Source organism: Carassius gibelio, chromosome A20 (genome assembly GCF_023724105.1).
Source record: "Carassius gibelio isolate Cgi1373 ecotype wild population from Czech Republic chromosome A20, carGib1.2-hapl.c, whole genome shotgun sequence".
Lineage (NCBI taxonomy): Eukaryota > Metazoa > Chordata > Actinopteri > Cypriniformes > Cyprinidae > Carassius > Carassius gibelio.
The window spans coordinates 16,261,692-16,275,345 of NC_068390.1; the positions used below are offsets into that span (position 1 = coordinate 16,261,692).

Genomic DNA, 13,654 nt, shown 5'->3' on the forward strand with positions numbered 1-13,654 from the left:
TAGTTAAAGAAACACAAAATGCATCGTTTCATAGTTTATTTAGACAAAGCTGCCAAAATATTTTGTGGCATTAACACTAGAAATACAGTGTGACGTCATTTGTACTTTAAATTATCAGTAATAACAAGCAGGAATCAAGTTTTTTTTCTTGTGTTTACCATTTTTTCCATATTTTACCGTATTTACCATATCTGATCTGTCGAATCCAATCTTGACATCTGTATCTAAGCGCTGCATAGTAACAAAAATCCTGTCTGTGGTTAACTGATAATCCACACAGACCTAACCTTTCTCGGTCAGTCAAACAGATATTCTCACTGCAGACTAATAATTGGCATCAGAGCAAGGCTGTGTATATTAAGATGGGAAAAAAGCATTTTAACATGGGAAATAAAACTTTTAAGGATGTTTGATTAGTCAGTAAATAAAAATAGACAAGGTAATTGCAACTTTTTATCTCACAATTTGGGAAAACGTCTGAATTGTGAGATAAAAAGCAGTTACCTTGTCTATTTTTTTTTGTTCCATGGCAGAAACCAAAATAGTACGGTTTAAACCCATAAATGCAGGACGTTTATATCTCAGAATTTTGAGAAAAAAAGTCTGAACTGTGAGATCAAGAAAAAGAAAGGTAAAAAAAAAAATATTTTGCTTTTTCTATTCTGTGGCAGAAACGTGAGAATTAAACATGGGATGATTCCTAATTAAGTTTAAAATTTGCCAATGACTCAAATTCATGTATCTTTAGGAGTCAGAGTTGCTATAAAACTTAGTGCCTCTATGGAATATGTAGAAACAAAGAGCACAATGAATTCTGTGGTATATTCTCCTGGATTCGATGTGACAGTGTGTCATTCTCCAGTGCTAAGCGTATGCAAAACGTTGCATGTGTCATGACTCCCTCCATCATGCATGACCGTGCTCTTTAACAAAAATACACAATTTCATGTCTCTGTGTCTGTGCAAATACTCTAGAACAGAGGCGCTGTTTGTCTGGGATCATCCGGCAACACGCTGATGGAATCCTCTGCTTTTCCACACAACATGCACAACATTGTGTATTCCTAAAAAAAAAAAGAATAACAAATAAGAAAAAAAAAATTCCTTATAAAAGGCTTAACAAACCAAACATTCTAATTTGCCCCATATTTTAGTATTCATGTACTATTTACATACATTCCCAAACACTGACTTATATTGACTTTTTATATTTTCCATATAGTTGTTAAATAAATCTTAAATTAAAGAACCAATATTGTTTCTAAATAAAACTCTCGTTCTGTTGTCCGATAACTTTTAATCAGTACAGATTAGTAGTGGTTAATTTCCCTTTTTGAGACCGTTCAAGTGAGTTTGTATAGTGCTTTTCACATGTCTTCAAAGCAGCTTTACAGAAATAATCTGTTATAAGCCAGAGATGAGTGTATCGTAAAATACAAACCCAATTACAAAAGTACAAATTATGAATAAAAACAGAATGCAATGATGTGGAAGTTCCAAATTTCAGTATTTTATTCAGAATACAACATAGATGACACATCAAATGTTTAAACTGAGAAAATTTATCATTTTAAGGAAAAATAAGTTGATTTTAAATTTCATGGCATCAGCACATCTCAAAAAAGTTGGGACAAGGCCATGTTTACCACTGTGTGGCAGTTGCTCAACTCTTAGGCCTTCTTTGTCACATCTTCCTCTTTATGATGCGTCAAATGTTTTCTATGGGTGAAAGATCTGGACTGCAGGCTGGCCATTTCAGTACCCGGATCCTTCTTCTACGCAGCCGTGATGTTGTAATTGATGAAGTATGTGGTAGGGCATTGTCATATTGGAAAATGCAAGGTCTTCCCTGAAAGAGACGACGTCTGGATGGGAGCATATGTTTTTCTATAACTTGGATATACCTTTCAGCATTGATGGTGCCTTTCCAGATGTGTAAGCTGCCCATGCCACACGCACTCATGCAACCCCATACCATCAGAAATGCAGGATTCTGAACTGAGCGCTGATAACAACTTGGGTTGTCTTTGTCCTCTTTAGTCCGGATGACATGGCGTCCCAGTTTTCCAAAAAGAACTTCAAATTTTGATTTGTCTGACCACAGAACAGTTTTCCACTTTGCCACAGTCCATTTTAAATGAGCCTTGGCCCAGAGAAAACGCCTGCGCTTCTGGATCATGTTTAGATATGGCTTCTTTTGCTTCTTTCTTTTCACCGGCAACGGTGAATGGCACGGTGGATTGGACTTTGGAGAGACCCTGCCACTCTGAGAGGCTCTTTTTATACCCAATCATGTTGCCAACTGACCTAATACATTGCAAATAGGTCCTCCAGCTGTTCCTTATATGTACATTTAACTTTTCCAGCCTCTTATTGCTACCTGTCCCACCTTTTTTGGAATGTGTAGCTCTCATGAAATTCATAATGAGCCAATATTTGGCATGACATTTCAAAATGTCTCACTTTCAACATTTGATATGTTATCTATATTCTATTGTGAATAAAATATAAGTTTATGAGATCTGTAAAATATTCCATTCCTTTTTTACTCACAAATTGTACAGTGTCTCAAATTTTTGGGAATTGGGTTTGTATTTCCATAAGGCAGTAAGATAACTAAGTAATTATTAGACTACAACAGTGATAATATTAATTATGAAAAATGTTTTTAGCATTATTACTCATTAATCCAATAGGTTATATACTATAATTGTAATATTCTAATTGTAAATAATAATATTAATAGTTTCACTTCACAATAAGGTCCCATTAGTCAGCATTAGTTAATGCATATTTATTAATATTTGTTAACATTACTTAAGGGGAAGGCATGGCCTAATGGTTAGAGTTTGACTCCTAACCCTAAGGTTGTGGGTTCAAGTCTCTGGCCAGCAATACCATGACTGAGGTGCCCTTGAGCAAGGCACCGAACCCCTAACTGCTCCGCAGCACAAATGGCTGCCCACTGCTCCGTGTATACTTGGCTGTATGTCACGTCACTTTTTTTATTTTTTTATAAAAATACAACACTTCATTCTTAGTTCATTTTAGATCATGTATATTAAATAATATTAATAGTACGGTACAACTTTTGATTTTAATGACCTCTCAGTAAATGTTGAAATAATATAATTCTTAATTTTTAAACTAATTTTAACAAATGGAACCTTATTGCAAAGTGTTACCAGTAATAAACTAATAAACTAATAAAAAAGGAGAGTGAATACTGGTTAAAATATATTTATGATGTCTAATCATCTTAAAATAATTTTAAGGTCTCATTCCTAAACCTTTTCGCAATTAGTTATTGAACGGAGCACAGCTCACCTGATAGTCATCCACCACAGTGAAGGTGTACTCGTGTCTTGCTATGACATGATCACAGTTCTTGCACATATCTGAGGAAAAGCAAACGTTACTGATGACAAATTGAACCGAATATCTAAATACACTGATGTGACGTGACTCACGCAGGTACGTGACGAGCTCCTCGTCATCTTCATTCTCCATCGTCCTGTCGCTGATCAGCACGAAGTCCCGCTGCTGACAGTTGGCGCAGGCGAGAAAATTCATAAGATATGAACCATTCTCCAGACAGGTATGACCCTGTGCACATAAGAGAAGACATGAACAACTTAAAATGAGGTACAAACAAAAATATAAGGAGTCGGAACACTGTCAAAATACTCGACTTGAAGTTCCCAGTGCACACAACATAAACAACCCAAACAATCTCAGCTTCGAGCCATCAAATTGAATTTTAGAAAGATGTAAATGCTTATTGCAAGTACAGTTAGGTTACAAGAAGAAAACTTCTGAAGTATTCAACACACAGGAGTGCAGTGATATTCATCTGTTGCTGGAAAACAACAACTAGCGCCGTTTCCTCTATTCACTTTAATGCTTTATTAAGCACATAGCAAGTAATAGCGGAAGTATTCGCGTGTAGTGTGAAAACCAGTGATAATGAACTCACCCTGTCGGGATACTGTTTCTGCACACAACCAGTACACATTTTGCATAAGAAAAATAACAATATTAACCTATATACAGTTCAGAATAGAACTGAGACACTTCCGTGTTCGTCTTCTTCTGTGAATTCTCTGTACGATCTGTTTGTATAGTGCCTCCATCGGTGCAGTAGTAAATGAAAGAAAGAAAGAAAGAAAGAAAGAAAGAAAGAAAGAAAGAAAGAAAGAAAGAAAGAAAGAAAGGAAGAAAGAAAGAAGCACGGGGCCAAATCCTGGAGAGCTGCTATCCTGCAGAGTTTATATTTGTACATGCTTTATATTTTATTTCAATGTAGTAAATTAGCAATTCACATTTTCAATTTAAATTGTATATTTGAACAAATTTGTTACGTGACAGTATTAATTAAAGTCTCTTAAGGGTAAAGATCATGTTATCTGCATCTCCTGCGCTCCATCAAGCCACTCCCATAATAGCCGTCATCACTCAAATTAATTCAAGACTCCACATTATCTGTGTAAGACTCTAATTAATACAATTATGAAGTCATTATTTTATGACGAATACATTTTTCATCGAGTAAAACTGGCTGTGTCTATAATGCAGAGAAATATTAAATTATTTTTATTTCTGAATATGATGAACAGAAATTGCATTTTGCAAATTTACAGCACTATTGTTCATTTACATATACTGAACATTATTATTATTATTATTATTATTATTATTATTATTATTATTATTATTAATTGTAAAATTAATTGTGGCCACACCACTAGGGGAAGCATCCTCCAGTTCTCACGATTTCGGTATCAAAGCACTGTCAGCGCTTACAGTGGTGTTGCCATGTCTGCTGAAAATAAACCAAAAGTCCTTTATAAACGTGTAAAGTCACAAATTACACTTTCCCAACATACATTTTCCAAAAGTGTTTTTAGCTTTATTTAAATGTACATTCATTATTTAATGAAAAAAATGAATTTTTTTGGTCGCTTATTTGGAATTATTTTGATCAGATGATTTGCGTTTGTTGGGATTGCGATTGTTTTATTCAGTAGCTTCTTTTTGCGAGACCTGGCAACCGTATCCAGTCAACATGGGACTGATTCAGTAAACACGTGGACGGGCGTCGCAACACACTGAAAACTTAAAATAACTGTTTTGTTTTGTTTTGTATTGTATTTAAAGGACTCTCTTTGTGGTGGTTATCTCTTAAGATTGATATAAAATTGATCAGTAATCTCTCAAGTTTGTGATTACCTGTGGATGGCATAATAAATGTTCACGACAAGACTATGAGAGCCACTGCTCTCCATGTTTAGCACAGATTAAAATTTATACATATCTAATCGATAGCTGTATCTTGTTACTCAAAATATTGTGTCCGTGGAGTCCGGCCGAGTTTTTTCATTTTAACGTCACGTTAAGAAACAAAACAACGATGAAAAAAAAGACAAAGAAAACCAAAGGCAGCTTTTGCACTAGATGTTTTATCTGCGGGCAAACGTACGGACTAAAGGTTTGTTGATTTAATCACTTCTATTTGAAACAGTTTTGTCTGATGATTTGTTGTCCTCTGTTGCATCCTGAAACATTTTATCACCACTTTAGGTTCGTTTTGTGGCTTTCATTAAAAACCACAATAAATGTGTTAGCCTATTTTTTGTGCGGGATAAATCGAAGGATACGCCTCTTTTAAAATTTTAGATTTTTATTTCATAGCGAAAAAGACAGATCAGCGAGTCAAACACGTTATACGGGACATTGTAGATAATATTTGATTGGACAACACCAGTGAGTGCAGGATGAGTCATCAATATATTTTTGTATATTGCTAATTCAGGATGAAGACTTTGGTTAAAACAATGATGTGCATATTTATTTTGCATTTACGCCTCTCACTAATAAGATGTGCATATATATTTTTTACAGGTAGTGGATATGCATATGCATTCTTATTTCCACCATGAAGCAATTGAGAAGATCAAGGGCAGGTATAGACAGAACAATTTTTTTTAGTCTTTCTCAGCTATACGAAGTAATATGAAATAAGCACTGTTGTTGTTGCAGTGAACAGCTGCATAAGTGTTGGGCATGTGATGTATCTGTGATGGGACTTGAGCTTTACGCGGAGCATATTGCCACCCGTGAGCACAAACACCGTCTGATTAAACTCCATTGTAAAAGAAATACAAGAAAACTTCTTGAAGTGGACTACAATATTACCCTGACTGATGATGAATCAAAAGCCATTTATGATCTAAGACAGCAAAGCAAGTAAGTTAATCTTATACATTAAATACTTCTGTCTCTTTTGTTAATAATATAAATTTGAGTGGAAAAATTGCTGTTTGAACGAGTATGCTCAAAATTTTATTTAGAATAATTAGTTTGTAATCTAGAACCAATTATATATATATATTTTTTTTTTTTGTTTTCTTTTACCTTTTAGAGAAAAAAAAAATTTGGAAAGGTGTTTTATCTGCCTTCATGGTTTCCCTGAACAGGTCAGTAAGTTTGTTCTTTGCTAGAGTAATGGTAGAAGTTGAGTTGGTGGAGTAAATCAAAGCATAAATGGTAAAGAAAATGGTAGGAGAGTACTACCTTCCCTATGAGAATAACAATGTTGGATGGAGTCTAAAATATTCAGCTTTATAATTTTTCAGGGAATTAAAATCATATTATCAGTAAGAAATAATTTTGTGCATGGTGTAATGCAGGACCTTTAACTCATTGGTGTTTGCATTTTATGGCTATGGATATATATTAGATCTAATTTTTTATAATTAACTTTGCCTTTGTTGTTACAGGAGAGGGACAAACATATGCACAGTGTAATCCACCGTGGTGCAATTGAGCAAATGAAGGGCAGGTATGGTACTAAAAAGTCTTGTCATGCCCTGCTTTAAAAGAAAGTTCACACAGAAATTAAATGGTCTTCTTTTAAACTTTCTATTCATCAAAGAATCCTAAAGATTTTTTTTTCAGCATTGATAATAAGAAATGTTTCTTATTCAGCATATAAGCATGATTTTTGATAATGCAGCCTTGGTGAAGCTCCAAAATTAGCCATGATAGCAGCTTAGACATTCTGCTTTAAGGAACACACCACTATTTTTTTTTAAATAGGCTCATTTTCCAACTCCCCTAGAGTTAATTAGTTGAGTCTTAACGTTTTCGCAATGATATTATGTTTTTTAGGCACTGTGTAATATCACTGCACCTGCTGCACCCATAGAACGACAGCAAAGTTCCTTTATTATTACGCCAGAATGAGAGTATAGTTCCTAGCCATATCGGCCTAGAAAATCACAACTTTTCATTCCGTTGGTTTTAGTACACAATGTACCTAAAGAAGGGTCAAGTTTTAAATAGGAACATTTTCTAAACTCTTTGAGTGAGATGCAAACAGTCTAATCAGATTCATTTTTCTAAGCTAAAAGTGCTACCACCAGACACCGAGATCAGCTGAATGGATTTGAACTCAACTGTTTAACTCCAGGGGAGTTGGAAAATGAGCCCATTTTCAAAAATAGAGCCATGTTCCTTTAATACTTGCTTTTGAGTTCCATGGAAAAAAGGCTCAATGATTACTGGGTGAACTTCATCTTTATTAATGCATTGGCAAAAAAAGATATGCTTTTCTTCTTGCAGTGAACAGGAGCATAAGTGTTGGGCCTGCGAAATATCTGTGATGGGAATTTCAGCATTTAAGCAGCATATTCGCAACAAAACTCACAAAAAGAAGCTACTGGAATTCATTGAGAATAGAAAACTTGGGGAAAATACAGTGGACTACAGTGTTGAGTTTAATGAGCTTAAAGACCTTTGTGCCCAGAGAGATCAACAAAAGTAAGTTTGTCAGCTACTTCATGTGGCTATATGTTTAATTATACATCTTCTGGATGGCTGAATGATTCACATGCATTTGCGTTTGTCAGTTATTTGGTTTATTGCATTAGACGTTTGCTGTTAGACATGTTGTTTCTTTCTTGTCAGATTAATGGAAAGAAAAGAGAAAATTGCGAAGAGGCTAGAAGCACAAAGGCACAGGACATGGTGGTTCAATCAGCCAGAAATCACAGCTGAGAACGTGCATTGTACAATACCCTTCATGGCGAATGAGTTCACAACTGACCAGTTGCCACCATCATGCCAATTCTCTTTTTGTGAAAATCTAGATGACCATCCAGCATCTTTCCAGCATAACCCAAACATGCATACACCGAGAGAAGAGAGCATACTTAATACGGACAGATCAAATTGGCCAGTTGTCTTGAAAAGTCCTTGTCTTGAGAGACCATCAGAAAGTATTCCTCAAGAAATGTCTGCTCATGGAGCTCGTTCCAACCCTTATGAAAAAGGTACAGATGTTTGGGCGAACGACGTGACTCAAGAAACTGATGATGGTACTACTGCTGAGCCTATATGTGCCCCTGGAATGGTCCAAATGAGGATGGAGGAAAACATACCCAACATGATAGCAACAGGTGGAGTTTGTTTAACACGGAAGGCAGCAACTGGGAATGAGGCTGCTGTTCCTAATCCTCCTCATTCCAAAAAGTCTATGTTGAAAGTAAACCGATCAACACCACAAAGAGAGCAGAGCATGACCAGGTGAATAAATTCTGAATTTCAAATTATTTTATTTGCTTAAATTCTTTGAGACTCATTATTTAATAGGCTTCTGATAGTGTACAGTTGTCTCTAACATTTAAACCTTAACATCCTTTTCCCCCCAGAGAAGGCATGATTGGACAAGAGCCATATGTAGCTCCTCTTCCGCCTGTATCTTTACTGGTTGAGATGTTTGAAAGCCAGACATCAGAAAAGGACTCTGAGATCACTGAAAAGGTTCAGCCTCAGACTGTGCCTGTTAAGAAAAACAAATCAAATGAGTGTGACACAGAACAAGCAGAAACATCACTGCAGCATCCCAGCAGCGTTGAAGCCATCTCCTGCAATGTCCAGAAAACCAAGCGAAAAAAACAAGTATAAGAGTTTAAGTGAAGTTGTATCTAATAGAAGTATCTGGAATTCACAGAGATGTGTCTTAGAGTTTTATTCATTTTATTTTTACAGGATGTTTCACATAATCAGAATCCTAAGACAAACAACAAAGTATCCAAAAAAAGTGCGTATTCAATTTTATTACAGCTTTCATTAACATTTCTTATTTAAATGAAAGAAAAGGCTAAACCTCAATCAGCTGTAACTGATCATTCGACAGTGTCTCGTCCAGTAACAGTACATGTCATGATGTTCATCTGCTGTATATGATTCTCAGGGAAAGTGAATAAGTTGATATCGCTGTCTTTGGAAGAAGAGGAGTTGATCAGCTCTTTGGAGAATGTAGGTGAGCAGCTGTTCCAGGCGTATTCCACTCTGCAGAACGCATACACAGAAGTTCAGCATCTACTGTCTGTTAAACAAGAGGTACGTGGCTGTTCCATTGATCTGCATTGCAACCTCCTTTCATACTTCAATATTTTAGTAGCCTACAATTTCTTTTTGAGCCTACACCATATTATGGTTTTCCACAATGTCTTTAATGTCCTTGATGATGTTTCTAACTAGCAGATTTGCTCTTTGTCTTACCAAGACATTTTTTCCCACACGTTTCTTTTCTGTAGCTATTTTGTTCTACAGTTAACCTCTTAAAATGTATAATAGATATATATATATATATATATATATATATATTAGGGCCGGGACTCGATTAAAAAAATTAATCTAATTAATTAGAGGCTTTGTAATTAATTAATCGAAATTAATTGCATTTTAATCGCATATAAATATTTGACCTGAGAACAGTGAGAAGTAATTTATTTTCACATGGATTTATAGTATACCATTGAATAATGACTGAATACATAAGCTTAAGCAACAAAATATTGTTTATTTTTGTTCAACCAAGTCTAGCAGACCAGTGCAATTTTTGCCATGAAGTGTAGCAATAGCATATTTTGAAACAATTTAGAAATAGTACATTTCAGAAATTCAGGAAGCTTATAGGTCTTGAAACCTTTTGTAAAGTGTTTTTTTTTTAAAGTAAAACACAATACTGTCAATTATATTCAGAACATTGGAAACACTGACTATTAGAAAACATCTCTCTGTTGCTTCAGAGGCCATAACATACTAAGTCCAACTCTCAACAACCTTGGCCAAAACAATACATAGTTCAACATAAAATGTAAAGTCCACGCTAGCTGCTATATGTTTTGCGTTGAGGTGATACTTGAGGCTGGATGTGCTGCTGCGGTGATATGCGAACGCTAGTTGGTGCTCCAGTATAATCGGTCCCGCCGAAACTAATCCAGTGAGAAACGTTCCGCGGTGCAAAATTAAGTTATTAAAAATACGGGAATTTTTTTTTCTGTAATTAATTAATCTTAGTTAACGCGTTATTTTTTGTGTAATTAATTAATCTCAATTAACGCGTTAAAGTCCCGGCCCTAATATATATATATATACTAATGCAATTGAATATTAATTATACTGTAAATTGCACAAAGATTACAATCATATAATTATTTTTAAACAATATTAATTTCTCTGTTGTCAGGTTACCTCCGAGATGGCCTCACTCAGGGCAAAGCGCATAAAGATTCTGCAGGATATGAAGAGTAAGAGCTCTTTGACACACCCACTGCCGTGGGTTAGAAGGTCGGACCTGTAACCTTAAGGTTGCGGGTTCAAGCTTTGGGTCCGGTAGGGATTGTGTAGGTGGGGGGAGTGAATATCCAGCACTCTCTCCACCCTCAAAACCACGACTGGGCCTCACCTCAGTCATGGTATTGAGGGTGGAGAGAGCACTGGATATTCACCCTTGAGCAAGGCACTGAACCCACAAATGCAGCCCCGGGTGTGTGTGTGTACTAGTTTGTTCACTACTCACTCCTGTGTTAAATGCAGAGCACAAATTCCAAATATGGGACACCATACTTGGCCACACGTCACATCCTTTCCTTTTTAAGTATTCCCAAAAACAATGCATCCCTAATTAGGAAAATGTTTTTTTTTTTAAGAGATTAATATCTGATATTGTACATGTAATAATGCTTGAAATGTTTTGATAGATCCCGGTGACCAGCAGGAGGTGTTAAATGCCTCCTGAGATCCGTGCGAACCTTCCTCTTCAGCATCCACTGAGCCTCACAGAGCAGCTGCACCACAGGACCCACTCCCAGAAGTATCTGATGCTACACCAACCTCTCAGTGCACAAAACATGTATCTCATCTGAGAGCATAGACTGCATTGCTTAGCTCATAACTGCAACATTATAACAGAGTTTTGCCGTAGTTTTATAGTAGGTTTATGGCAGTTCACATTGGATTATGCAGTAATTGGATCAGATGGATTTAGAATAATTCACAAAAAGAAATCTGCTCTGATTCTGGCATGATAATGGCATTTCTGTCTAAATTGTTTGAGTTATTATGTCAAGCTACAAAGGCATGAAAGGGGATGTTAAGAGAGTCCAGCAAAGCTTTCATCTATCTGAAGAAACATGTCAGTTAAAAGACTTTCAAAAAAGCATCAGTTGGATATGTTGCTTAAAAGACCTCATACTCACATATTCATTCATACTTGCTCTCAGAGGTTTATAGCTGTTTTATTCACAGGAATCTGAATAATATTTGAAAATGTTCAAAATAATTGGTTTAACTTGTTTTTATTATTTGTGTTCTTGCTACTCGAGCACAAGAAGCTTTGTTTATGCTCAAGGTTAATCATATGTTTGTCCATTACTTGCAGTCATGACACATTTATTGTACTATTTTGTGCTGTTTGTTTATGCTCTGCAAATCATGGCAGTGGTGACAACTGGAATAGAACCATTCGAAGTTGAACACTTTATTTAGTTGAGTATATTGAGTTGCACAGCAGCACACACATTTTTCAAGGATGGGTTCAAATGGTTGTCATTTTTGGCATGACATTTTTATATGACAACATTCTGTCACCTTAAAGGGATAGTCAACCACATATGCGTTTTACAAGACCTAAATGAGCTGTCATGATCTATTCCGTAGTTCATAATCAATGACCAAATATGTACAAACAATAATCCAAATATGATTAAAATTTATGACGCTTGTAATCTTTCTTCTGTTAATATTCAATAAACAATTTAAAAAAAAATACCACTCACCTCAAAAACGTTGAGCTTGATAATGCCATCTCCATTTTTATTAAAGGCTCTGAATGCCCTTGTAGAATAATTTTTAATAATAAAGTATCCGATTGCTAAAAACTCGCATCTCACAATCTTAGTTGTAATGGCTTAATGAACTTTGTTATTTTAGAAGAAGAATATGTCTAAACAGAAATGACCTTGAAACTTACTGATCATTTCCTCAATTTGCACAAGCAACTAATGTAGCTGTTGAAATCCAGCTCCATGTGTTCGTTGCCATATCGCATGCAAATAATGTCATACAGCTGGGTGTTGAGTTTTTCTATATTACTGTAAAATGTATACAAGTTAGATTTGGTACATTATTATGGTCAAAATGACATTGTACTTCAACAAAAAATACTTTACATCTACCTTTATCAGTCCATTCAAATGTTTCAAATACATAGATTCCCAATATATGTATTGAGGGGGGGGGGGTCCGAAAACCAGTCTGTATCTGGTGTGAGAACATTTGCCTCACGCAGTGCAACACAACACCTTCATAAAGAGTTGATCAGGTTTTTGATTGTGGCCTGTGGAATGTTGATCCACTCCTCTTCAATGGCTGTTAAAAGTTGCTGGATATTGGCAGGAACTTGAACACGCTGTCGTATACACCAATCCAGAGCAACCCAAACATGCTCAATGGGTGACATGTCCAGTGATGCTGGCCATGCAAGAAGTGGGATGTTTTCAAGCTTCCAGGAATTGTGTACAGATCCTTGCAATATGGGGCCGTGCATTATCATGCTGTGTCTATGTGAGCTGTTTCATATATAGCTATACAATGACAAAGTAGACTGGACATTTTTTTGCTTACAAAATGTCATTGGAAAAAAAAAACAATTGTCAATAGCATAGAGATGAATGAACTTACTATGAAGCACTACCGTATTTTCCGGACTATAAGTCGCACTTTTTTTCATAGTTTGGCTGGTCCTGCGACTTATAGTCAGGTGCGACTTACTTATCAAAATTAATTTGACATGAACCGAGAGAAATTAACCAAGAGAAAACATTACTGTCTCCAGCCGCGAGAGGGCGCACTATGCTGCTCAGTGCTCCTGTAGTCTACACTGAAGACATAGACATAAAGCGCCCTCTCGCGGCTGTACATGGTAATGTTTTCTCTTGGTGCTTGGTTCTAAATAAATGCGACTTATATGTGTTTTTTTCCTCGTCATGACGTATTATTGGACTGATGCGACTTATAGTCCGAAAAATACGGTAATCACATTTTCAAACCCAGCAGCTTTCTGTTTTTTAATGTGTTGAATTCCTTGAGTGAAGAAAAACGATCAGAGGGACTGGCTTCCACTTATGACTATTAAATGAAGTGCAATAGACTGTTTGAGACTTTCTGGAAGCCTTATGGTCTCGTAGAAGCAGCGAACCAGAACTCCCCTTGCTCTGTAGGCCGGAGTCTCTCTGTAAATCCATACAAACATAACACACAACTCTACAGAAGACAAGTGGTTCGTGCAAATGCAAATACATAA

The 13,654-nt window shown here is 36.0% G+C and overlaps 2 protein-coding genes across 3 annotated transcripts; one reads left to right on the forward strand and one right to left on the reverse strand.

The window, feature by feature from the left end:
* Positions 1 to 21: 21 nt before the first annotated feature.
* Positions 22 to 4,145, reverse strand: LOC127938953 (protein Churchill). The gene is made up of 4 exons (XM_052535888.1): positions 3,977 to 4,145; positions 3,471 to 3,606; positions 3,328 to 3,398; positions 22 to 1,064 (listed from the first exon to the last, which is right to left on the reverse strand). The coding sequence occupies exons 1-4, from the start codon at positions 4,013 to 4,015 to the stop codon at positions 972 to 974; spliced, it is 339 nt and encodes a 112-aa protein (XP_052391848.1). The 5' UTR covers positions 4,016 to 4,145; the 3' UTR covers positions 22 to 971.
* Positions 4,146 to 5,040: 895 nt separating this feature from the next.
* LOC127938380 (uncharacterized) lies at positions 5,041 to 12,077 on the forward strand. 2 transcript variants are annotated; one of them, XR_008148698.1, is made up of 13 exons: positions 5,041 to 5,488; positions 5,902 to 5,963; positions 6,040 to 6,246; positions 6,422 to 6,476; positions 6,780 to 6,841; positions 7,624 to 7,821; positions 7,969 to 8,586; positions 8,712 to 8,961; positions 9,052 to 9,103; positions 9,257 to 9,405; positions 10,538 to 10,598; positions 11,052 to 11,286; positions 11,702 to 12,077. XR_008148698.1 is itself a non-coding variant. In XM_052534965.1 (12 exons), exons 1-12 carry the CDS (start codon positions 5,411 to 5,413, stop codon positions 11,087 to 11,089), a joined length of 1,830 nt encoding a protein of 609 aa, XP_052390925.1. In that variant the 5' UTR covers positions 5,041 to 5,410; the 3' UTR covers positions 11,090 to 12,077. The 2 variants fall into 2 exon arrangements, 1 of the variants encoding a protein (XP_052390925.1); XM_052534965.1 differs by having other exon boundaries at positions 11,052 to 12,077.
* Positions 12,078 to 13,654: the final 1,577 nt, after the last annotated feature.